Source organism: Nannobrachium achirus (assembly GCF_963921795.1).
Source record: "Nannobrachium achirus genome assembly, chromosome: 24".
Lineage (NCBI taxonomy): Eukaryota > Metazoa > Chordata > Actinopteri > Myctophiformes > Myctophidae > Nannobrachium > Nannobrachium achirus.
Genome location: NC_137831.1, coordinates 21,216,661 through 21,244,598, shown reverse-complemented (window position 1 = coordinate 21,244,598; position 27,938 = coordinate 21,216,661). Strand labels below are relative to the sequence as shown.

The window sequence follows — 27,938 nt, the reverse complement described above, 5'->3', positions numbered from 1 at the left end:
GAAAAAATCGGCCTGATGGGGGCGCTATATGGGACAGATCCATGTTGATGACATGAGTGTAGACATACTGTGTAGCGATTTGCGCAGGAAAATTAAGGAACATTAAAAGCAAGCGAAAAAACAAATGTGTCTTAGGAAGAGATTTAAAAACATCAATAGAATGCCTTGTTTGTGTTTAGCTATGTCACATTTAATCACATTTGACCCTTAAATACCCTGCAGTGACATATTTTCATGTGTTTAATTGCAGCTGTCCTGTTAATGTAGTTAGTCCTGTTAATTCACATGGGCGGAGCTTAGAACCTAATTATCTAATGTCCTCCTAATGTAGGATTTTGTCAGATTGTTAAAACTTGAGTTGTGTTGAGTTTATTCAACTTTTGAAGTGAAATATGTGTTCTATGGCTCAAAATAGATTTTTTGACATGCTCCACATATTAGTAAAGCAAGTGGAAAGTGGTGTCCTGCTAATGTTGTAAACCGCAGGTTTGAGCTAAAGGGTCCTGCTAAACCACATCTACCAGTATAGGTGTGTGTGTGTGTGTGTGTGTGCGTGCGTGTGCGTGCGTGCGTGCACGTGTCAACTTGTGTGTTGTTATCTGCCCGTGTAACCTGGGTGGCGTCTCGTTTCAACATCCGCGTGGAAGTATCGCCTTACCGATGAACTGGTGACTTCCTTCTTGGTCGCAGCTGCTTGATACTGGGCCAGGCGCTCTTTCACTGACACCGGTTCTGACCCCTGCTCTTCGGCCCCGGAGGCCCCGTTCCCCTGGCTTCGGACGCCTTCCTCTGGATGCCCTGACCTGGATCCACCCGCGCTGCCCGCTGCTACACACACACGCACACACACACACACACACACACACACACACACACACACACACACACACACACACACACACACACACACACACACACACACACACACACACACACACACACACACACACACACAGTCAACACACAGCAGGAATCGACCTTCTAGGACAGTGTTACATTACATGTTCATTTTCGAGGACCCCAAATTTGATTTCCATCAAGCCACAGAACCCCATTTGATATGATTTTTTATCTCTGGAAACCCCAATCTACAATGTCAAATCCTGCCTTTAAACTTTTTAATTGCCCTCTATAACTCAAATAAAAAACAATTAAAAACACCTTTATTTTTTGAAATACCGTAGTTCATCTTTTACTCAAGGGTACAACACCAACACCTGTCGCAAGTAGGGTACAACACCAACACCTGTCGCAAGTTGATGATGTCATGTACATGACAGTACATTTCCAGTGAACCTTCGGACTAATGAACCTTCTGACTTATGGGCAGTCCCCGTAATGTATGGAATGCATTTAAAATATTGTTTTGATGCTCAATTGACCTTAGAAAGTATTACGTTGTTTTTTATTTAGCACACGCATTCCATAGGGCTATTTAGCTGTGCACCCCCTGGTTGGGGGCCCCCAGGCCGTGACCCCCAACACGATTTGAACTGGGTAACCCCAACCCTGACAAGCACTATGTAGGAGTTGAGGCATTCAATTTAGTTTGACTCAGTTCCACAGAAAAATATTGTGAAAATAGCTGATCTACAAGCAACGTGAGGCACTGCGAGCTTGTAAATCGGCTATTTTCAAAATTATTTGACAGTTTGGCCAGTTTTTATAGTATAGTCTATTGATAACTTTTTATGCAGTTAAATGTATTTTTCTTTTCTTTCTTCTTAAGTCTTAAAAGTTCTTAAATTGTCACATCACTGTCATCCGGGGACCCCCTCCCAAAATCATGTGGTGACCCCCCCTGGGGTTTCCAACCCAAGGTTTGAGACCCACTGCTATACAGATGCATGGTTCGGGATCATTCAATTTCACCATTCTCAGACAGTACAACCAGGGCTGGATTAACCATTGGGCCGGTGGGCCGTTGCCAGGGGCCCTTGCCTCTCAGGGGCCCTTGGGGGAACTGGGCCGCGTGGTCATTAACAATTGACTCAAATCAAATTAAATGTATAGGTTAATTAAAAATGTGTAAAAGTGTGTTGGCCCCTCCCCTGTTGTCTACAGGTGCTTTCTTGGCCCACAGATGATCATCATGGCTTAAAATCCGAGCTGGGTAGTGCGCGTCGGGAGGGAGGGGGGGGTTATGGTGGCGGGGGATCCTAAAAAAATATGGGCCAGGGGCCCTCGCGGGGGTTAATCCATCCATGAGTACAACTCATTTGCATGTCATTACTACAGTATGATGACATAATGCGGCAAATGTGTGATTGATGCCAAACATCTACATTCACTCCCCCGGGCGCCGGCTGATATTTGAACTCGCTCTCGTTGCTCTTCATCTCGACGGCAGCTCAATGAAGACCGCAAGACCAGACCTTGACATTTCATAATTGGACTTACGGGACATTTTTCATAATTAATGCTTCGGTGCAAAACGTAATGCACGGTATGCAAATGTCGCCGCCGTCATTCGTTGACCTCGATGGGGTGACCGGATCAAACGGAAATAGTCTTTTCAGCTGGGACATTCTGTGTTGAGACTGGCAGCTCAAATTAGATTCTTGTTGGCCTATCCAGATTGGAATAATATTGGTTTTGTCCTGGAGACACAAATCCGATTTGATCAGTAACAATGTGGACGCACAGTGAATCGGATCCTAAAGATCCTATTTGAGAAACATGTTTAATTTTCCTGCAGTCTGAACAAAGCCTTAGAATCGGTCGAAATGTACAGTATGTATGTGACTGATTCATACCATACAAAAAGAGAACACCAGCACTCAGGGATCAGTCCCTATAAGGCACTTTTTTATTTTGAATTAAGGTCGGTATGGAAATGCAACACTCATGAAGGCTTAATGCCGAAACGCGTCCGTTTGCTGCTCTGCAGCTTTCCATACCGACCTTAATTCAAAATAAAAAAGTGCCTTATAGGGACTGATCCGTGAGTGCTGGTGTTCTCTTTTTGTAAAGTTACGTTTCCCGACCGTGCACCCGGTAAGAAGAAGTCTAGTACTGTGAAACTACTTGGAGTTGTGCGTGCACTTCTACTTTCAAACGATTCATACCACACACATGAAGATGAAAAACAGCATTAAAGGCAATATCTCAATGTCGGCTCTTTTATATCTAACGGTTTTGTCAATAGTGCAAGTTTCTTGTTCTAACCCCGAGGACCAAAACCCCACGACCCTAAGGGCAGAAGGACTGAAAATCAAAGACAATATTTATTAACACAGCTCTGAATTGTTAGACGGTGAAATATCTATTCTACAACGAAGCCTGGCAGGAGGCGGACAGAGGGCTATCGTTAACGAATGTTGTCAGAGAGAGAGAGCTGAGGCGCAACACATTTCTAATGGATGATTTATGCTTAGTTGCGGGGGCCGGCGTCTCGTGCAACCCGAAAACAGGCCCGATCTACGAGCTTGCGACGTGTCGAGCTGCGGCGCGTCTGTGAGCTTGGAGATCGGTGAATTCTGGTGCTCGCCACCCCACTCCAACTCGGAGTATAAATCAGCCAGGCGTGAGCGGTTCAGTGTGTTGGTTTGGCGGGGCGTCCCCGCGGAGAGCCAATTAGAGGAGAGCATTGATTTTACATTTGACTCTTGTGTGCTACAAAGCATCATTAAACATCTGAGGAGGCTGCGTCAGGGTCCAGTGTCCACCCACAGTAGACCCTGAAGCTCTCACAGTGCCGTGCTTTCTTTCTCTCTGTGGACTGCTGTGGGATGAAAGCATGCAGCAGCAGAGTCCACGCAAATACTTTTTTGCTCTCACAGTGTAAACCTTTTGCATAATTATTTTAGAATCACTCAGATGCTGTTTCTTTCTTGGTTGGCGTTCGTTGTCTTATTATTATTATTACCACTAATTCAATACCATCTGAAATTTGTATGCAAAATCAGATTCCCCTTGGAGGGGATCTGTGGCCTCTCTATGCATGGTTGAATAGTAAAAAGGAGTTTTCCTACCCACTTAAAGGGGAAAAGCACCCATTTTCAATATTGAACTATGTCATTAATATACCAGTTAGAGGAGTTGTGTGGAAATAAATAAAAAGTTCCCCCCCTTCTGTGTTGCCTAGAACTGGAGGATTGATTTTGGGGTTTGTAATGTAAGTACACCGAGATGACATCACACCGATGACATATAAGCTCACAACACGTGGCACAGCCGTGCGTTGTGAGGTTATAATTAGTAGATTTTGATTATTATTTCAAAATATACATTAACCACTTCAGCCCAATATACATTTCGGCCATTTGAAAATAGCAGATCTACAAGCTCACAATGCGTCGCACGGACGTTTTTTTTTTTTTTTACTCAAGTACATTTAGAATTCCAGACTTTTACTTGTAAGACCAAAATACCTATGAGAGTGGAATCTGCGTTCCGCCAATGCATTTCAATGAGAAGGGAGCGTTTTTTGCAGAAATCCTCTGCTGGCATGAAACCGCTTCACTCTCATTGAAATGCATTGGCGGAACGCGGATTCCACTCTCATAGGTATTTTGGTCTGAGGGCACCCTAAGGGTGCAACCACACTCCGCTTTCTGCCAAAGCATTTCAATGGGAAGGGGGCGTTTTCAGTCGAAGGCGGAATGGGGAGGGTTCTGGAAGTGACTGAAGTGACCAAAAGAGTTTATCCGCTGGCGACCACATTTTGGTGTGTGTGCACCCTTACAGTATTTCTATATTGCAATATTGATACTTTTACTTGAGTAAAACAGTTTAGTACTTTTTCCACCACTGGCTACCGGTGATAAACAATGGATGAGAGATGAGGGATATCAGAAGCATGGATTTTCACCCCCCCGTAAATCAATCCCTGCCTCTATATCAGGGGTCTTCAATGTTTTCAGGCCAAGGACCCCTTAGTTGAGCGAGAGATGAAAGAGATGAAGCAGGGACCCCCACAACCTGTTCATAGATTCCATATAGTTTCATTGTTTGACAGCACAATCATCAGTGCATTTTCGATTCATATTAATTTGTTTTCCAACCACTTGAACCATCAATACTTCATAAACTTGACCTTTCACTCTGTACTTAGTCTGCTCTTTTTTCCCCTCCACTCCAACCCTCTTTGCCAAAAATAGCCGATCTACAAGCTGACAACGCCTCGCAGCGCGAGGCGTTGTGAGCTTGTAGATCTGCTATTTTTGGCTAAAGTTCTCAGAATATGGACGCTATAGGGCTCAAATGGTTTATATAGAAAAGGAGAAAAAAAGCTTCTATCACACAAAGATTTGGAGGACTCCCTGTAGTAACTTTGAGGACCCCCTAGGGGTCCCGGACCCCATGTTGAAGACCCTTCCTCTATAGACATCTCATTTGGTTTCACAGAATACTACTAAGGTTAAGAATAGGTTGCTTCATACTCTCACATACCGCTCATGTGCTACCTACCTACCGTACGCATAGCGAGCGACACCAAAATGTCTTCCTCTGCCTGCTTATAGAAAACCTATGAATACACCAGCTACTCTCACTCGATACGTCCTATTCCTGGACACCGTGGATTAAGCATTTGCATGAGTCAGTCAAATCAAGTGCCCTCCGGTTTGATCCGCGCTCATAACCGAGGAGGGCCACAATATGGGTTCTTCTGGCGGAGGTTCAAACCGCGTGAATCCCATATGAGTCAGATGTGCTCGACTTTAAGCCAAGTGATAAAACCACGTTCCCATCACTCCTTCACTTTTAGCCTCCTGCTACCGCCGGCATGTTAGCAAACAGGGGCGTCACAAGGGGGGGAAAAGTGGGACTGAGTTACCAGGGCCCAAGGTGGAGGGGCCTTAATTATTTTATACTTTAGCTATTGAAAAATAGCAGATATACAAGCTCACGGTGCTGCGCTGCGAGCTTGTAGATCTGCTATTTTTTTAAAGTCTTGAAAATGTGTGCAAATCTTTGAATATATGTATTTTTTAAGCGAACATTTATAACTAAAATTTTGCTTCTGGGGAGTCCCTGGCACTAAATATTTTGAGATGGGGGTCCGTGGCCAAATACATATCATTTTGGGGGTCCTACACATGAAAAAGTTTGAGCACCACTGACATAGAAACATAGGTTTTTTCAGAAAACCTTAGAAGGATTTGAAATATTCAAAGACTTGCACACATGTAACCACGGCGAGGAAGAAATAGACAGAGAGAGGGAGGCGGAGCCTCCGGCAACCAGCCAACGACCGCAACAACCGAAAATAAACTGTTTCGTTACCTCCCCCCCCACCTCCACCTCTTCCCTCCTCCCAACCAGTTCGCGGCCCATAAATACAGGTCAGACATCCTACACCTCGAGGTCACGACGAAACCAGACACCGGCGTGAACAGAAAGCACCGGGGGATAATGCCTCTCATTTATCACCGGAGGAGTGAGAGCTCACGTCATGTATAGTCTGGTCGTCTGTCTGCCGTCGCGCGGGGACAGAAGGGCAAACGAGGGGTTTCGGGGCCAAAGAGCCACCACGGTGACAACAGTATCTCGGGTATCTCAGGCGGCTTCCGAGCAGAGCAGGCATGCGCTCTGGGGGTGCAGAGTTCGAATAGCAGTGAGCTGAGGTAACGGCATGAACAGGAATGGAACCGCGAAGATGTCCTTGCTTTTTATAAAGCGGCCCTGTCTGCAGAGTCATGTTTCCCCTGTTACAAGGGAGAGAGAGAGTGAGACAGAGAGAGAGCGGATGTGAGTTAGCTAATGTTGGTTTGTAAGAGAGAGAGAGGGAGAGAGAGAGGAAGTGAATGAGAGAGAGACAGAGACAGAGAGGGTAATACAAAGATCAAGGACATCTAAAAATTACACAGACTTACAGTTTTTTTCTCTGTGCTTTGAAAGAGTCCAACCAATCTCCTCACTCGCGATAACCAGTGTTTTATTGGCACTGTCGCTAACCCATGTTTAATTAGCAATGCTGGCAACGTCAACCTTAATGACGCTCTTAAACGGCTTTATCACCTAAAAGGCCTCAGTCTAAATGGGGGCTTAGTCTCTATTTACCTTTGTGATATCGTATCGGGAGGGGGGGGGGCAACACAAAACGAGAAAAATCCTTAAGGTCTACGCTTTGGGCAAGCACTTAGCCGATATCAACTCCTGCCTTTTGATAGTGAGAAGCCGCTGGACTTCTCATAATGCCGCTCCAGAGAGCGAAAACTGATATCGCTCTCTTTTTTCCCCCAACCCCCATTCTTCTTTTTGCTGATTCTTATTAGCTGCTAATCTCTTCCAACTGCCATGACAGTGGTGCTTTCAGCGTGCACCAGCGATAGGAGAGGAGAGGAGAGGGGAGGGAAGGGGAGGGAGATTGGCGAGAAGTCGATGGGGAAGGCAGACGCGCCGGCAGACAGGCCACGAGGCTGGTATGCACGATTCAGTGGCTATATTGGGCCGAGCCCAGGGCCACACCGACACCCCTGTTACCCTGTAGCTGCCGCTTCCCTTATAGCGCTCAAAGGTGGACTGTTGCTGTGCCGTGAGAGAGAGAGAGAGAGAGGTAGAGAGCAAATATATTCAGCTCTTTTACTCTCAATAGGCTGACTTGGGCGTAAAAAATTTGGAGAGGGTGCTTGTCTGAGTAAAGGAGGAGAGAATATAACCCCGAGGGAGAGGGGGCGAGAGAGAGCTAACGTACAAGAGTGTGTCGATGAGGGAGAGAAAGAGAGATAGAGAGAGAAAGAGAGAGTGTGCGTGTGCAGAAATTTGGCCCCAGCCTCTCCTCTGCTCTCTGCCCACGTCGGTGACTGACTGAAATAAGCCCACATTTTCTGTTCGCTAGCCAGACTGGTGGCCAGGAAACCCCCAAAAAAGATTTGACAGTAATTGAAATGTCATCCACGCAGGGTGATTTTGCAGCAGGCATGAACAAAAAAAACAGCACATTAATTTAAGTGTGAAATAAAAATAAAAATAAAAAGAGGACGTTCTTGTGCCCTCGAGTGCTCCCACGTGGTACATTAAGCACTAATGTCTCCAGCATGTCTTGCTCTCAGAATACTCTAGAAAAAGATGCGCCGACCAGGCATGTCTGGTCGGCGCTAAAACGTGGGGAGGGGGGATGCGTGTTTTTGTGACAGTCCAGGTATTATGAGAACGTACCACGCAGCATCTCCTCTCGTATAAGAACTACGATGAAACCTAGCGCCGCCTATTCTGCGACAAACATTCAGTGAAAATAGCAGATCTACAAGCTCACAACAACACAGCTATTTTAAAGATATCTGGTGTAGAGGGGGAAAAAGAGCAGGCCAGACACGGAGCCCGGGAGAACTCCTTGAGTATTGCGTTTAAATGGTTAAATAACTATTATTCCTTATTCTCGCAGATGATATTTCACGTCTGCCCACACATGGCAACATCACACAAAGTTGGCAAACACCGAAGCAAAAAAAAACAAAACACCATTGTGTAGTCAATCACTCCACAAGGTATTCAAAGCGCTACATGCGTTGCGTCAGCCACTACGTAAGGCAACTTTCAAATGCCGATAATAACGCGCACGTGAGGCTCACCTTGTTCTTCTCTGTCGCTCTGCTCTGTACGGCAAATGCCAATAGAATCCCAGTGAGGAGGAAAAGTGTGGGATCTTGGAGCTCCAGGAAAGCCCTTTCAAGGCAGATGGTGGTGGGGGGGTCACCGAGCTTTGCCCGGGGCACGGACGCCCAATCCTGGTCACAGAGACGGCGAGAGGGGGGGTATTGTGTGGAGACCAGCTCCGGCAGTGTGTGCGCTCCTCAGCTTACTGAGCTTATTGAGGCCCGAGCATACAGTGACAGCTGATTTTATTTTAGAACCCCCCCTTCACTAAAAGAAAACAGGAGGAGGGGGTGGGGGGGGGGTTGGCTTTTTTTAGGTGAAGTACCCAACATGCCCTTAGCCTTGAGTCACAGTGGTCTTATGGACGCGTGTTTAAAGACATAGCAGGAGAATGAGGTAACACGACGTTAACGGCATAAACATTGAGGCATTACCCGCGGGCATGTCATGTAGTACACAGATAGTCGCATGACTGTAAGGCACATTTTACAAATAGATGGATGCGACTGGGACACCGGCAGGTCTGAGGTTTTGACAGCTTGGGGATATACGTCAAAATAGTATATGGTAAAGGGTGCCTTTAGACAAAGCGCTTTATAATGTGCTTAACCTTCACCCATTCACACGCGCATGGCAGAGGAAACCATGCTAGCACGTTTTTGTCCCATTAATTCAATTGAAATTATTGGCTTAGGAATGTGACAAAAACTAAACAAATCTAGTCTGTAAATGATAGAAAATAAGTAATTGTTTGGGTGATCTACACATTTTTTTGGGTGTCCTTGAGCAAGACTTACTGTCTTGCTCAAGGACATTCGACGCTAACCCATGAGGGGGAACCAAGAATCGAACTGGGAACATTCAGATCCCCAAGAGGCTGCTCCACCTCCCAAGCCAATGCCAGCCCAGGCCCAAAAAACAGACACGAATGGGGCCCTGAACTAAAACTAGCCTGAAAATATTGCTTTGTTTTGGATACACGTGAACTGTCTGAGTACTTGCAAGGTACAGCTGCCAGTAGCAATGCTAATGCCATCCTTCTGTCAGCTTGATAAGATGCGTAATAATCTTCCTTCATTTTACCATTCCATTGCACCACTCTGTCAGACCGTTGTGCTCAGATAAGGACTCTTTGCTGAAAGTTGCACTGAACAACTGCAGGCTCTGATCCCCCGCACCATCTCAGGGGAAAAAGAACGGGAAAAAAAGAAGAAAAACTATCTGAGAACATTGTCCGTTTCTCTCACGCAGCGTCGATATGCGAGAGCCTGATATCGTCTGTCTAGATTTGAGGAAATGAGGGAGAGAGGTAATTCATGATGCACAATTCCCATTGATTCTCCCGGGCAGCAGAGGTCAGACACTCAGAAAGTCAGATATTCAGCCACCTCAAACGCTTGCTGTCTCTCACAGATGGAGCAGATACAGTTATGTGCATATTCTGCATAACATGTCACACACGAAAAAAGTGCCACTGATGTATTTTCTCTACATGGTCTGCAGACAAATTGCTATGATTGAGTGCATGTTAATTTAACTAAATGAACCCTAGCGTCCCTATTCTAGCCGACCTAGTCCTTGTGAATGAACGTAGCATAAAGACGTCATGGATTTCTAGTTTATTCTTGATGTTAGCAGTGATAAGATTCACGCCCCGGGTTAACCTTTCTTTTTCGAACCTGTCCAACCTGGGTTTTGCAGAAATGCCACACACGTCAAAGCACTTGAAAAGATGATAGCCATGATCTCACTGATAACACTGCGGAGAACAGGCAGTACAGAGGGCAAAAAGGACACTGGAGCAAGAAAAGAAAGCTTACAGGTAAAAAAATTTCATCACGGTATATATGAGAAATATGAGAAATCACATCTCATTGTGTTCGGCTTTTCTTTCCTTCTTTTACCTTTAATGCTACTCTCGCTCCAGATGGATTATCAAGGTCAGACTATCATGCTGTTTTTAACAGCTGACCACGGTGTGTACCCCCTGAACTCATGACAAACCCTCACATTTCCCCCCCCAACCTTTAAACTGGTGACCTCCTGCGTGGTGTTGAGCTTAAATCACAGACATTTCCATGTCGCATCACATTCTGACCATGAACCAGACCCACGTCATTGTTTTCCCTAAATTGAGGCTAGGGTCCATGCTTATATAACCCCTTCAGCTTGTATCTGGTTCCCCGCTCCACTCCGTCAGCACGCAGAGCTGAAGTCATTACTCTTATAGATATAGAATCCGCGGACTCTGTCTGTCTGTCTCTCTCTCTCAGGGGTCATCGCCATGTTACATTTTTGCCACGGACATACAAAATGAGCGGAAAATACTATTACCAGAAACACATGAAGAGATGGCACTGAATGACCATAACAGGCCTGTAACTCTGAGAGTGTTCAAATGCACAGGTCCATTTGGTCCGTAGGATCCAACAGAAAATATCACAATTTGCCACGGGCAAGGCCAAGCCGCGGATTTTGTCTGTGTGCTGACATATTGATGACCCCCGAGTCTCTCCCTCTCGAACCCTCTCTCCCTCAGGTCTGAGGAGTTGCCTCGGCAGCTAATCGACCAGAGAAAAGCCCTGGCTATCAGGCTGAGTGGGGAGCCTGTGCATGGCTGATAATCCCACTGAAATTGTGCATGGATTTCCTGTTCCTCTTGACATGGAAAGAAAACATGCTCTGGTACAAGGACACCTCATGATAGGATCATAGAACCTCCCCCCCATACATATCGCCGTTGTCGGGTGGAAACCTCGTATCTCCAAGTTTCAAATTTGTATGTTTTTTAGCAAAGTAAAGGCCTGCTTCATCGTACAAGGCCGTCGCACTAAAGTAGTGAAAACAGCAGATCTACAAGCACACAACGCCTCGCGGTGCGAGGCGTTGTGTGCTTGTAGATCGGCTGTTTTCACTAGTTTAAATCATTTTTTAAATGAAAAATGCAAAACGAAAGGTTTTGGACATACAAGGTTTTCACCCGACAACGATGATATACACCCCGACCCCATGGAGACTACCGACCGACCACAGTGGATTACGGAAATGAATTTCACATGGGCACTGACTGACATGCAGTGCGTTGTTTCGTTTGGTGTGTCGATGCCTCGTGATTTTAATTTCAGATGCGGGGAAAAAGGAATCGCATAAGGAAAAGGGTCATCAAGTTCACAACCTGCAGCCCAAATGAGAACGCAAACCCCTTTTCTACAGCAAGGCTCTGCAGGAGGCCTGCCATCTATGGTCTGTTGTATATATATATTTCTTGTATAAGCTGCACAAAGAAATGTCACGCAATCGCTGTAGCAGTGTTGTGGAATGACTTGGTACACATCGGTATCAGTCAAGGCCAAGGGTCATTTGTAAGTGAACAAGTACACAAAGAAGAAAATAGAAAACAGGAGAAAAAAGAAACTAATAAAATATACTGCAAGCAGTGGTAACAAAGTCTACTGCAGAGGTGCTGCGGATTGATTGCTGGCAGTTGCAGACAGCTTTGGTTACAAGTTACTTTGTATATTTATATTATTATCACAAAACAATGAACATAGATTAACCATATACATTTCTGCCATTTGAAATTACCCGATCTACAAGCTCACAATGTGTTGCGATGCCACGCATTGTGAGCTTGTAGATCTGCTATTCTCAAAAACATTTTATGCATTTTGAACTTGTGAAATGGGACATTCTGCACAATGAGCACTTTCTACTTTTGGTACTTTTAAGTACATTTTGATGCCAATACCGTTGTACTTTTTTCTACATTGCAGTATTGATATGTTTACTCAAGTAACGAATGGGAGTACTTTTTCCACCTCTGACTGTAAGCCTGATGATTTTTGGTGGAGAGCTGCCTGTTTTAAAGCCGCTCATCAGCCGCTGGTCTATATTTAAGGCGCCAGGGCTTTGGAGTGAGATGTGGAGGTGAGGAGGGCAGACAAAGCTCCTGACGTAGCTCAGTCAATCATCTGACCCTGTACTGTAGATCACGCACAGCACATGGGGTCAGTGGAGATAGACGTTTTCTTTTCCCCACACATATGGGTCGTGACCTGTGACCTTTTCAAAAGTTTAAAATAATAATAATAGCAATCTAACTATCTTTTCAACCAGAAAAATAATTCTCTTTTGCTACCGGGGGCGGAGTTATGCAGTGGGACAAAGTCCAAATTCTTCCATTAATATTAATGGCGAGAGTGTAGTTTTAAATTGATATTTATTTATATTTTTATTTTATTGTTTGCTTTGTCATGATAAATAGGAACATTTTGGAACAAAATGGAGTGAATACACAGTGAATATTTGTTGAAATGGTCAAATAAAATGTGGATTACTAGTCTTGCATAGAAATCTCCTGCTAGACACTGCATTGTGCGGTGATGCGCGGTACGGCCACGATGCTGTATGGCGCGGCACGGTCATAGCGATTTCGATAAGTATAATGAATAAGCTTCAACAAACTAGTTCACATGAACGATATTGATGTAATTAAGAGATTCGATTGGGTACATATATTTTAAATGGGCAGAATTACAATTAAAATACATTTTATGTTGTGAGCGAGGCTATAGTTCCACAACTTCCTGGTCATTGCGAGTCAGTTTAGGAAGTACATTTTATTTTCTTCCCTTTAGTCAAGGTATGGAAGTTGCCATACCCAATTGACGCCTCTCGTCGTTGCTGGTTGATATTGATGAAAAATGTGTTACGTGTATCAGGGGCTTAAGTTGTGCCCAAGGTGTGCCCAAAAACGTAGTTACTGCATTTTGGCTTTGTGGGTCAGAATAGCCGAGTGGTAAGTAAGCAATTTACCCCGAGTGAGAGGACATTATGCTCTGATAATGTCCTGTGTGAGGGGGTGATCGGACGAGGCGAAGCCGAGTCCGATAACACCCTCACACAGGACATTATCAGAGCATAATGTCCGACCCCGAGTGGTAAATAGCTTTTCTACCACTTTTTCCCTTATACATGAAAGAAAACACATAGTTGTAACTTGCAAGGATCTTAAGTTACAATCATTATTGCCTATAAAACTTCCGCGAGACAGCAGATAGTTCCACCAACAACATCTTCTACTCACCAACAGATGGCGCCAACTCCATACTAATCCATGCGTCTAGCTTACAGCTAAGCTAACGTCAGTTAGAAGTACCGTTCCGGCCGTAAATAGAGGCTGTTCGCTTCCAGAAAGGCATAGGTTCAGAGAAAAGGGGCTTTAAAGTTGGCGGATTGCATTGGATCCAAATAAATCGGCGACTATAGCATGCACGTTAGTAAACATAGGACCGTTGCCACGGTCATTTGTTGGTTGGGGGAAAGGTGTTCCGACTACCTCCTGAAGTCCCCGGATGTACACTGAGGCGCATTGATCTCGGACAAGTCCTCACACAACTTTGCGGCAGTTGTTCTGTCATAACCTCCGGAATTTAGCCAATCAGAATCCAGTATTTGAACACGTGACTCGAAAAAGTGGTAGAAGGTGGCATATATACCACATGGGATCTAATTCTTGACAGAGGTTCGACTCCTGGACGGCCGGACCATTTGCTCCATGTCACTCCACTAATCCTGTCTCTCTCTGCTATACTGTGGGCCCATTATAAAAAAAAAAGGGAAAAAAAAGGGTTAGGGGTAGGGTTAAAATGTTCAACAATAGTGAAAACAGCACACTAACAAGCTCACTAAGCACTGTGAGCTTGTGTAAATTAGATAGGCTTTTTTAATTGTTTCTGGAAAAATATATACATATATATAAATTGCATAAGCACTAAGCAATTAATTCATAATGTATATTTGAAAGTTTGTGTCGAGGGAGGAAAGGCAGGACACCAAGTTTCACCTTTGGGTCTTGACGTTAGGGAAGACAGGAAACTGAAGGGGAAATACAGGCAAACACAGGTCTCTAATAGCTGGAATCAAAGTCAGTCAGTCAGTGTGGTTGATGCACCACCCGCTTAGCTACAGGCACAACCCTGTATTATGCGTTTTATCAAAGCAGCACTTGGCATTCGTCAGAATCGGCATGGGGAATGTGTTAGGCCAGAGCAGATGGTGTTTGAACTCATCTGCAGAGCCACTGCTATCTTGGGGCTACAACTCCTCACCTGCCAATGTTGCCCTGACTTCATTTCCAACAGGAAATCAATAATGCCTTGAGGGTTAATTTATCTTATTCGTGCATGTGTGCGTGCTTGCCCGTGTGCGTGCGGTGTGTGCGTGTGTGTGTGTGTGTGTGTGTGTGTGTGTGTGTGGAGTGGGTTAAAACTGCCATTGGGCTGAACTGGAGAGATGTTATTTAAAACAAATCAAATATTATTGGTTAATTTAGCACAGTGAAGAAATAAGGGGAAAAGAAGGCAGCATGGAGTCAAAAGCATGCAGGGATGTTATGTGACTGGAGCTGCTATACTGAGCTCCCAGAGCTCATAGGATATGTTAATGTCATTCAACCTTCAACTTGACATGTTCTGAAACAAAACATGCATGGCCTTCAGTATCCCAATCAATCAACACAGGATATATAAACGATATACTGTATACACACACAGTATATATATACACGCACACGTGCACGCGCGCACACACGCACGCGCGCACACACACACACACACACACACACACACACACACACACACACACACACACACACACACACACACACACACACACACACACACACACACACACACACACACACACACACACACACACACACACACACACACACACACACACACACACACACACACGTCTGGTCGGCTAATTTCCCTACTTTTGTGCAACACTGTCATATGACAAAGCATAAAATAGGGCAGTGAGTGAATATTCCAGGGGTCACCAGAAAGGTTTGTCAATATAGCATCAAAATCTGTTTAACCACTTTAACCCTGCAGTACAGTATATACAGTATACATTGGGTGAAAATAGCCGGTCTTCCAAGCTTGGGCTGCGATGCATTGTGAGCTTGTAGAATATCTTATTTGAAAACCTCTTGTATGGTGGTCCCTGGCACAAAATGTTTTCAGATGGGGGGATAAAATACACAAATACATGAATTTGGGGATACCTATATGAAAAGGTTTGTGCGAACACAGCAGCAATATTTGTGAACTGTTACAGTAAATAAAAGAATAAAAGAAGGTTAGCCAATAACAACCACCCTATGGACCACTATCTGCACTGGCGAGTAGACCTCTAGACATACAGTATGCACATATAAACAGAGCTGCTATCTCTAAACACATTTTAAATCGGAAGCCTTTTTGTAAACTATTTCAATAGCTTTGAGTTAAAATGCTGCTATTTGTCCCAAAGTGCCTGCAAAAGATTGTTGCTATTTGTTTCAAAAAGCTTTATACCCTGTATATACTGTGTATATACAATATATAACATGTATATAACGACGCAATGTGACATAGCTCCGTTTACCCCTCCAACTGTATACTTTCCCCATTTTCAACTGTTTTTTATTATATTTTGACACTTTCTTTGGCAATGCAAACATATGGTTTCTCATGCCAATAAAGCTCCTTTGAATTGAATTGAACTGAATTGAGAACCACGGAAATAGGGAATTCATTTATGAATGCCAAAGTTGTTTTATTTATTTAAAATGCCAGGGCTTTGGATCGAGAGGTGGAGGAGAGGACAAGCAAAAAAAAAAGAAAGAAACAGAAAAAAACAAGAGAAGCGTGATGATTTAGGGTGGAGAGCTCATAGCCTGTTTAAAGCGCGCTCATCAGCAGGCGCTCTATATTTAAAACCCCAGGGCTTTGCAGTGAGAGGTGGAGGTGAGGAGGGCAGACTGAGCTCCTGAAAGGAACAACTCCCTCTCTTTCTGCTACCAGGGGCGTCACCAGGTGGGGGGGAAGTGGGACTGAGTTACCAGGGCCCAAGGTGGAGGGGCCTTCAATATTTTATACTTAAGCATTTGAAAAATAGCAGATCTACAAGCTCACAGCGCGGCACCGAGTGCCGCGCTGCGAGCTTGTAGATCTGCTATTTTTGAAAAGTCGTGAAAATCTTTGAATATAATTATGTATTTTTAAGCAAACATTTGTGACTCAAATTTTGCTTCCTAGGGGGTCGCTGGAACTAAATATTTTGAGATGGGGGTCCGAGGCCAAATACGTAATCATTTTGGGGGTCCTTCACATGAAAAAGTTTGAGCACCCACTGACATAGAAACATAGGTTTTTCCAAAAAACCTTAGAAGGATTTGAAAATATTCAAAGACTCAGATCTACACGAGTGCCGCGCTGTGAGCTTGTATATCTGCTATCTTTCAATAGTTAAAAGCACTAAAGCCTGCAGTGAATCCTTGTACCCGGGGCCCAGAATTTGGTGCGACACCCCTGCTCTATCTGCCACCTCCGTCCGTCATCTGACCCAGTAAATCACACGGCCAGTGCCAGCGTTGACGCGAGGGGCCTGCCGGTTGACAAGAGGGGGAGGAGGGGGAGGGGTGGGAGGTGGGGACGAGAGGGAGCCGTGACCCGAAACGGATGGCTGGCGCTAAAGAACAACCCAACAACAATCTTCTGCTTTTGGAACGATTATTGTCGTGATTTACAGGGCGCAGGGGAAGAGGCCAAAATTAAACACATGGGCTGATCTCATGTAGACAGGAGAAAGGGGAGGGGGAGGCCGCGTCTGGCAACGGTTACATGTTTGTTTATGTGTGTGTGTGTTGTGTGTGTTTGTTGTGCGACATGTGATGGCACAGTCTGTCAACATGTCCATCAGTGTGGATTCATGCTGTCAGCGCTTCACCGCAGAGAAATGCACACAATGCCCTCCGTGCGCACGCGCACACACACGCACGCACACACACGCACACCAGTGTTGATTTCGTTGACTAAAACTATGACGAAAAATGTTTGTCGAATGCGTTTTTTTCACAGATGAAAACTAAATAAAAACTAAGTAAAAAACTAAGCTGTGATGACTAAAACTAAGACTAAATATATTGACAATTTCGGCAACAAAATAAAAACTAGACTAAAACGTTAGGGAGGGACTAATGGAGGAGAGAGTAATTTTATGTTTGGTTGCTCTCGGGTGTTACGTTCTGAAAATAGCAGATCTACAAGCTCACAACGCATCACAGTTGTGAGCTTGTAGATCGGCTATTTTCAGCACGCAACCAAGTGTAAAATCAGTCATTACGATGCCATCAAGGCCTGCCAAAATACATTTTAGTTGACTAAATAAACTGTAGAGTCGCCTAAAATCTTATGATATTTAGTCGACAAAAATTAGACTAAAACTAAAACTTTTCGGGTGACTAAATTATGACTAAAACTAAATGACATTTTATTCAAAAGACTATGACTAAAACTAAATCAAAATTTGCTGTCAAAAACAACACTGACGCACACAAACACACACATCCCTATGTCCTCTATACAGTATCTCTCTTTATCAACTCACTTCCTACTTGAATCATTGTCTTTTCTACTCACTTCTCTTTTCATATTTCCCTCTTTCACTCTCCCTCCCTCCCTCATCCCCTTTCTCTCTCTCTATCCCGTTCTCCCTGTCGATCTCAATCTCTTAATCTTCCGCTCCATCTGTCTTTATCTCACTCTCAACTCACACACTATTTTCGTGTGCATGCATGCGTGTGTGTGCATGCGCGACGTGTGTATGTGTGTGTGTGTGTGTGTGTGTGTGTGTGTGTGTGTGTGTGTGTGTGTGTGTGTGTGTGTGTGTTTTATTTGGCGCATACGTGAGCCTCACAGGGCAATAATGGCCACTCTCTGGCTGTAAAGTCCTATCTCTGTGTGCTCTGCAAGCCGCGCTGGAAAACCAAACACACAGCTTGCTATCGCTGTAATGGAAGACCAGTATCTGGCAACCTCGCCCCGCAGGCACGATACCGTTCCCATTAAAAAAGCTGCCAAATCAGTGAGCGGGGGGGGCCTTATCTGGCCACGGTGCAATCAGAGAAAAGGGGTTTCAGCCACAGAAATGGTTATCGCCTACGCTATAGCGATGGGAGCCGGCACGGCGGTTTACATTCACACAGCCGTTGTAAAGCCGTGGCCTCGGAGGACCGTTTGAAGTGCTGGTGCAACCGCGGTGCAATTGCAACCGAGCCGCAGCCTCGCCTGTCATGTGCTGTATCATCCAACAGCTCCGTGCGGGCTGGATCTATGAGACGACGTTTTGTAAACAGCACACCTGTGTTGCCTTGTCCATCCAACGTTGTTTCTGGAGTTTCCTATACCCGTACCTATATCCTTCCCCCGGGTTTGGTACACTCCCTTTAGCCTTTCAACTTTGGGGTTATTCTATAAAGAATAAAGTCGGACAAGTACTATAGTTTGGTTGCTAGGGCAACCACACTAATCATATGTGAGCTTATAGGCTCATGGTATTAATACAATGATATTAATGCTATTATTTATACGATTAATTCCATTTTATATTATATTTATATAATGTATAACTATTAGACAATCGTGGATTCATCAATGAGTTTCTTATCAACCCAAAGCTATGATCCAGTAGGTCCCTACTGGCCTACAAGGACGCCCTGACCAAGACTGGACACACTAATGACATCTACAAGTTGGACACCATGTGGTCTGGTGGTCTTTAATTAACACCAGAGGAACTCCTCCAACTGCTTCATGCTGTCACTCTGCCACCATCATCGGGACAAAGCTGTTTGTATTTGGGGGCTGACTGTACGGGGCCACTGAAACACCATCAGAGTGTTTGCTGCCTGAACACACCTTCTGCACAGCTTCTTCGAGAAGAACGCGTGGGTCATTCAGCCTTTACCTATAATGGAGCTGTACATATTTGGTGGTAGGACCTACTGTACCAGGACTTAAATGATCTGTGGAAATTCAGTCCAGTGACCTTCTCATGGAAAAAGGTTGAATACAAAGAGAATGTTCCATGTTTAAGAATGTATCCAACAATATGGACTTACAAGGTATGCTGCTGCATGGTGGGAGATCGTATCATCCTCTTTGGAGGATATAGATCATACGAAATAGCCAAAAATGACCTGTACATCTTGGACTCCTAGTCTAAAGACGTTATGCAAGCTGGCAGTTATTCAGTACGGTTTGGAGGAGCAGTCTGCACTCCCACACAACATCAGGTGGGAACTGGCAGCCATGACAACCTGAACCAACAGCCAATAGAAGAAATCACAAAAAAAAAGGAAATGAAATATGGAACTAATCGTTATGATATCATCAACATGACATCAGAGATCCACAGTGAAGCAACGCCCCTTAAAATTCTGGTTTTGTAGATTCGTGAATGTGCTCGAATCCTCCAGATTAATGTGATATTTCAGAATTATATTTCGTTTGAAGGGGTAACGGTGGTGACTGCTGATTCCTGATGGTCACGACAAATCCCCCGTCTGCCTAAAACTTATAATATTTGGTTGATTGTTCGGAAAGAAACCCAAGGATACACGCAACAGCTTGCATCGATTCCCGCAGGGGGCATTTTTTTTGGGAACCGTGCAATGCCAGATGTTGGAGCTTAGCTCCTTCCGGGAGCACCACTAGAATGCAAGGTAAAAAAAAAAAGAAAAGGCCCAAGAATAATTAAAAAATGCTTTTGTTTTTCCATTTTTAAAAGCATCAGTAGTCTCACTAGTCTGCGGTGCTCTCAGGTGTTCGGAGACATTGTCTAATTATTGATTGACTGAATACTTTATTAGAGGTTTGCATAGGAAAAGGTACAGTTTCATGGCAGTACAGTTCACTGGTACAAGGTCAACTAAAAGGAGATCCAAGAAAGCCTTTCAGCGTGTTTACCTAGGAAACCTTTATGTACTGTTGGTGCCTATTGAGATCGGCAGATTTCACCCAGGGTTTTTTTCTTTTCTTTTTCATCTCACTCACTTCGCGCAGTTTTTGATTTAAAAAAAAAAAAATTAATTATTATTTTTTGGACCCCATTAAATCTAGTAAACATGATTTCAATCGCGATTTTGCATGTTCCACCCCCCATACAACCCCATCTTTCATACAGGGCAGCCATCTTTGCTTACATAATGTAAAAGATAATGGCTATTATCTCAAGAATGCCTGAACGGATTTCCAATCTTTTTTTTTTGTTTGAAAGCTGTGAACAGCCTGCACAAACATGGTGCATGATCTGTACATGGGCGTGCATGATCTGTGCACTATAAATTACATGGAAGTCTATGGAGATTTTCTGGCAATAATGCCACTCGAGGGCATATTTAATTGGCAGTAACTGAGTTAAGATGCCAAGGTGTTCGAGTAGTTGTAAAGTTTGGAAAAACAGTCGTAAAACTGAAAAATAAAAAAGAAGAAAAGAAATAAAATATATTTACAATGCTTGCATGTTCATTATTAATTTGATCAGCTGCATTGCTTACTAGCCTGCCATGTTTCTAATCTGCAATAGTCTTTACCTGAACTGGAAAACAAAGTATAATATCAACTTAGGGTTTCGGCAATATGTAAACTTTCTCTTCTACCCCGGATTTAAACCTGGTTTCCTGCGCAAGTGCTGAAATGTTTTACCATTCAGCCAATAGAGCCGACCTGCTTGCTCTGGGGATAAATGGAATTTTGCGTCAGATCCTGTGTCTAGTTGAGACATGACCTCTGGCATGATCGAAATGTCTCATTGTCTCAATAGAATAAATAATATTGTATTAACATACTCTAGCAATACAGGTTGGACAAAAGTACACGTATTAATTAAAATGAAATACAAATAATGTGAGGCTTCAAGCGCTTTAGAACAGCAAAAATAGCTGATCTAAAAGTCACTAAAAAGTGCGAATTTGCGATGTGAAGCGAGCTTGTAGATTGGCTATTTTCCCATGCCCAAAAAAGGGACACCAGGATTAAGAAGTGTCAAAAACAAGTTTATGTTCTGTTATCTCTCGTAGTTATGCCCACATAACATCTCTGTACGGTACAGCCTCTAGGTTATGTTGCGCTTCAGCACAAGCAATTTCCACCTGCTCTCCTTCCCCTGGCCATGAATGTTCTATCATAATTGATTCTCATCGAAAAGGCATGAAAACAAAAAATCTTCAATTCCCCCTCGGATAGAAAACAAAACAAAGGCAGGCAAGGGGTGCGGAGTTAAGTACTACTTACAGTGTCTGCTGTCGTGAGCGGAGGCCATGTTTGCTCCTGAAGAGGGCTCAGCCAGAGCCACACCGGACTGAGGGACACTGGACGAGAGCTTTCTGGACGGGGACGAGTGGACCGCTGCTACTTCCTGGTTTAGAGGGAGAGAGAGAGAGCGAGGGAGGGACAGAGAGAGAGAGAGAGGGAGGTCAATCAGAGGAAACAGCTGTGCTTTTTCAAAGGGGAGGTGCCGTGCAGAGGTGACTTTGGGTCGTCAAAAACTCATAGTTTGGTGGCTTCGCCCAAAAACCCGCCGTACGGTCGGTACGCTTACACTAAAGCAAACAGACCAACGGAATGTTGACGAGACGACCGCACATGCACACATGGAAAGAAAGACACACGCGTGCATAAACATAAACACATACAGTGAAAAAAGAACGACAAACGCAATCACATATACACACACACACACACACATGCCCACACACAAAGCAGATGATGCATGACAACACATAAGAATGAAAAACGATACAAGTCAAAATGTGTTCAGTGACATTGACGCACGCACTGTTGCAGAACGCCATACCGCTTTAAGGTGCGTGCTCGCGCAAGCACACACACACACACACACACACAAAAAGCACAAGCGCAAACAAGAATGACCTTGAAAACAACGTGAGGCATTGACTTGGTAAACGGCAAACAAAGATACTTGGTTGAATTTTAATGGAAAAAAAGCAAACCCGGGTGTTTGCAGCGACTAAAGACCTGTGCCGATAAAACAATGTGAAAAAATGGTTTTGGTGATACGTGCATGTTATAACTGCAGAAATGACGACGTGTCCTTGGTTGTATAATGCTTTTGTTGGTCTCCTGAAAACAGTTTGAAAGGGAACTTGCGAGACAGCGGTGAGCGATCAGTGGTGTAAAGTAACTAAGTACATTTACTTAAGTACTTACTGTAAGTACAATTTTGAGGTATGATACTTTACTTGAGTATTTCCCAAAAAAATCCGTTGTGAGCTTGTAGATATGCTATTTTCAAACATTTTGTACTTTTACTTTTGGAACTTTAAGTACATTTTGATGCCAATACTTTCGTAAGTACATTTTGAATTCTGGACTTTTACTTGTAACGGAGTAGTTCTACATTGCAGTATTGATACTTTTAGTCAAGTAAAAAATGTGAGTACTGTTTCCACCACTGTTGAAAGGGAACTTGCGAGACAGCGGAGAGCGATGCACTGTTGTAAATCATCCACCACAAAGAGAACAAAAACACCTGTGTGGGTGTGTTGGTATATTTCCACACACTATTTGCAAATCAAATATATTTCCCTTAACATTCCCTTGATGGCTCCAACAGCGCATCGACTCAGAGACAAGTGCGAGACATGACAAATACACACACACACACACACACACACACACACACACACACACACACACACACACACACACACACACACACACACACACACACACACACACACACACACACACACACACACACACACACACACACACACACACACACACACACACACACACACACACACACCTTGTTCTCTCTATGCCTAACTGTCAACCAATCATTTTGAGTACACAGTGAAATTACACTGTCCTTCCTTCCTCCCTGTGTAATGTCGAGCATGTGGCTGAGCATTTGCATAACTGCACAATACTCTCACCACATTAACATACGTACACATTAGCCCACACACACATTTTAGCACTGCTAAGTGGCAGCTAGGGCTCAGAGAGTGGCAATGTCTGTTTGTCCAGCACTTTGGTCCCAAACATTCTCTCAAAAACGACTGGCCGGTTGTTCTCAACCTTTTTGGAAAATCTCAAAAGTATTCGCAGCCTTCCCATCTGATGGGTGGGCCATGTGCATTTTCAGAGTATGCATCGTCAATCAATAGATTTCAGGCTTGCATTAGTGGAAGTATCGTAATATACAAGTTCCTATTTATTGGTATCACAATGAAAAGTCACTGTTACATTATCATAAAAATCTTAAAGGAGTAGTTCCCCCCCAGGCCATGGAGACTTGAGTTCAATAATATTTTTTGGTATTTGTCGCATTCTAAGACAAAAATGTCATTATAGTAAATTTCCCCCCCATTGATTCCGGAAGGGGACCCGAATGCAATTGGGTCCCCATCTGGAATCAATGGGGATACATTTATTGAAATCAAATTATTGTCTTAGGACAAAAAAACAAAAACTATTATTGAACTCAAGTCTCCATGGCGTGAGTAATCAAAACAGAAAAAGTCATTTTGGGGGTGAACTACTCCTTTAAAGGACCAGTTGCAAAATGCAAAATGCATCGTATGATGCATTAGATGATGCAATATCATGCTACAAAGCATCATATGACCAGTTGTAGCATGCTGAAATACAAAAATATCTAAAAACACAGATTGAACACAAAAAATAACTCAGGATTGTGTTCGTGTCCCAAACAACAATAAAATAAGATCTGGTTGTCCCAGAGGTGAACTACTCCTTTAAGTGTTTTGCCAATAATTTGGGGGACCAACTTACAGTATCCTCCACAAGGTGAGAATGGCTTCTATAGCATTCGCTGTGCACAATATTCATCATTTAGTCCCTGGGGTACGAAACCTACCGATGTTGTTGACCTCGTGGCCTTTCCCTTAGCGTCACCCTTAGGCCACAATTTCCACCTGCATGTAAGCTGTCTCAAAATCTAGCAGCCGGATTGCCATGGAACTGGCCGAGCACATTCACACTCCCCATAGGATGGAGGAAACCTACTGCTTCGAGAGGGACCTCACAGCCTCACAGCCTGCGGGATTATGTGTCACAGATCCAACCCTAACTGTCGGTGAGAACTAATATGTTATTAGTTCTAGTATGTTATTAGTGCTGGTAGCTGATGACTTCCCAAGTACCGCTGATGAGCGCTGTATTCTTGTATAGTGGATATTGACTAAGATGTTGTATTAACGTCTTAATCGGCAGACAGTATGTCCATAGGGACATCACCGTAACACTTAAGCTATTGATAACAAAGGTACGTCATTAAATGTGGGAGCCAAAGGCCTGCGAGATGCTAAATGCAGCCCCTGGGCATGCAATAAGGACTTCCCAAGATCCTTACCATAACCTTAAAGGAGTAGTTAACCCCCAAATGACTTTTTTTCTATTGATTATAGTCACGCCATGGAGACTTGAGTTCAATAATGTTTTTTTGTTGTTGTATTTGTCGCATTCCTAAGACAAAACATTTATTATAGTAAATACATTTATTGTGATCAAATAGCAGATAGTAAATAGTAGAAAATACTAGAAAAATAGTAGAACATTTTAGAAAAAACCTTGGGGGGTGAACTACTTCTTTAACAACGTGAAACTCATCCCTAAACTTAACCACGGTGCAAAACCTTAACTAAAATTCCTTAGTTAATGAATTACTGTGTAGTAACCTCAACCTCAGCCTTACCCACTACCTGAGGAATCCTATCCTCAAACTAAACAACCCCAAAATGTCCCCTTGACACACACGAGGACCATAATGTTCTATGCTTGTGAGCAGAGACGTGCAGAGATTGTTAGAAAGGCAGGGGCTGACATTTCTAAAAGGGCCTTTTGGGGACAATATCGAAAATAGCAGACCTCCAAGATCACAACGTGCCTCAGCACGACGCGTTGTGAGCTTGGAGGTCGGCTATTTTCAGTGCTTGAAACCTCACTGAACTAAGCATAATCAAGTCAATACTGGAGATGTGGCGTAACGGCATGGATTTCTACACAGAGAGGGCAATTCTTTCAACATAAGATGCTGCATTCAAGTTCTGGAGAGTTTGGACAAGGCAAATCTCTTGAATGCTGCCTTCAGGTATGGCATGGAAAGAGCCGGCATTTGCATTTCTTTCACCAAACAGTAAAAACTGCATTCATGGTCTGGAGAGGGCACTTTCTACAGACGGATAAAAGGGCAGGGGCTCAAGCCCTCTTTGATGTCTATGTGCACGTGCTTGTGAAGAAATCGGTGGCCCTCACTAAGTTGGAAAATATGCACACACACACACACACACACACACACACACACACACACACACACACACACACACACACACACACACACACACACACACACACACACACACACACACACACAGTTGCATTATTGTATCATCTACATTGCCCGACACCCTCAACAGCAGGAGCAGATGCCATGTACAAACAGAGGGCGCACGCACACACACGCACGCAAGCACGCACGCACACACACAGATACACACCCACACACACATTAAATTGGTACGAACCCCAGGGAGATGATGCCACCATATGACACCACACCACAGCACTGTAATGAAAATCTTTCTCTGTGTGTGCTCTCATCTCCCTGCTTTTCAGCATTCCCAATTCATTTCTGTCTCTCTCTCTCTCTGTGAGTCTCCCGTCCCCACCTCTCTCTCTCTCTCTTGTTCTGTCCCTTGTCCTCATCCCTCCCAGGGGCGTCAATTGGGTATGGCAGGGGTATGCAGCTGCCATACCCTGGGTCCAGGGGGGAGAATAAAAGTTACTTTTAAATATAAATCCACGCATGTCTCTTTGTCTATCTGTGCTGATTATTATGTTGTTAAATTACAGTAAAATATCTACAAATGCAAAATTTAACAAAATGGTCACTTTAACAAGGTATTATAATTATATTCTCCACACTTATATTCTCCCTGTCTTGACAAAATGGTTGATTCCCAGGTTCTGCAGGTCAGCTGCACAGGTGCAATTCATTATTGTTAATTGTGGCACGTTTACTAACATGCCAAGTTTAGCTGCACTTGAACAACCATTCCAGGCTGCCATATCCAGCCCAAGAAACCGTAGAAACGGGGGGGAAAATAGAATTCACTTCTTAAAATAAATGTATCATGCCTGTTGCTAAGGTATGGCAACATGACTGGTGTCTTGCACGCGCGCGAACGCACAGGTGCAATTTCCGCAGGTCAGCTGCACAGGTGCAATTCATTATTGTTAATTGTGGCACGTTTACTAACATGCCAAGTGTAGCTGCACTTTAACAACCATTCCAGGTTGCCATATCCAGCCCAAGAAACCGTAGAAACGGGGGGGAAAATAGAATTCACTTCTAAAATAAATGTATCATGCCTGTTGCTAAGGTATGGCAACATGCTTGCCATACCGTAGCTTTTTCTGAACTGACGCCACTGATCCCTCCCCTCTCCTACTCTCTCTCTTTCTAATGTCTCATTTCCCAGTCTTGTCTGTCGCTCTCTCTCTCTCTCTTCACCTATACACCTCTTACAGCAGTGGTTCTCAAACATTTACATTTCAAGGTCTCCCCTTAACTCTTGACAGTATACAAATGGAACCAAATGTTATGGACCCGTTAGGGTTAACAGCATTTGTATGCTGTTAAGAGTTACAGACTTGTCACCCGCTTCTGATGTTATCATGTCATACAATGGCCAGTTATCATGTATTATCAGCCCATAGTACAGACCCCCATAAAGGAACCCACAAAGTCCCTATAATCCACTTTGAGAAACACTGTATTACAGTATGTCTCTTCTCTCTCTCTCTCTGGCTGAAGCAGCACTCCCATTACTCACTCTTGCTTTTAGCTGAATTTTTAAATCTCTGTGCTGCTTGACGTCCGCACTGTTCTGAAAGTGTTCTTCAATGTTTTATGTTTTTACATTTATTTTTTCTGCTTTATTGCAATCATGTGTTTCTGTTAAGCACTTGTTCTTCATTTTCTGCTCTGTAAAGCACTTTGAGCTGCATTTCATGTGCTATACAAATAAAATTACTATTATTAAGCAGGTCTCAAGCGCGCGGGGCGTGTGGAACACAACGTGCAGCGTAAACTGTCTCCTAACCGCGGCTCCCTATGGTGCTGTGTGGTGTGCGGCTGCCTGCCTTCGCCTGCATGCTGTTATTAAGAAAAAGGTGCTGGCTGAGCTGTCTGCGACGCCCCGCAACCTTGCTCTCCAGAAAGATTAAAACCGCTTTGAGCGGTAGCGATGATTATTCAATGTTTGTGTGTGTGTGTGTGTGTGTGTGTGTGTGTGTGTGTGCGTGTGCGTGTGTGTTTGTGTGTGTGTGAGAGCATTTGTGCACGTGCATGCAATGTGTATGCACGTACTGTAGCAGCGTGTGCACAGTCACAGAAGCGTTACTGCGGTGAATGCGAGCGACTAAGAGGCTTTGCAAAGAAACATATTATTCTTCTCAGGCTGACAATCATCAATACTTTATTCATATTTCATAATACACTGTGAATGCAATAGG

General features: G+C 43.9%; 1 protein-coding gene across 1 annotated transcript in view; it reads right to left on the bottom strand.

Annotated features, from left to right (window-relative positions):
* Positions 1–27,938, bottom strand: part of xirp2a (xin actin binding repeat containing 2a) — a 91,816-nt gene that overhangs the window by 31,317 nt on the left and 32,561 nt on the right. Inside the window, exons 2-3 of the mRNA XM_080720404.1 lie at positions 21,666–21,789; positions 659–828 (exon numbers count right to left, since the gene is read on the bottom strand). Of these exons, the coding sequence (XP_080576530.1) occupies positions 659–828; positions 21,666–21,789 (294 nt within the window). The remainder of the gene's footprint in view (positions 1–658; positions 829–21,665; positions 21,790–27,938) is intronic.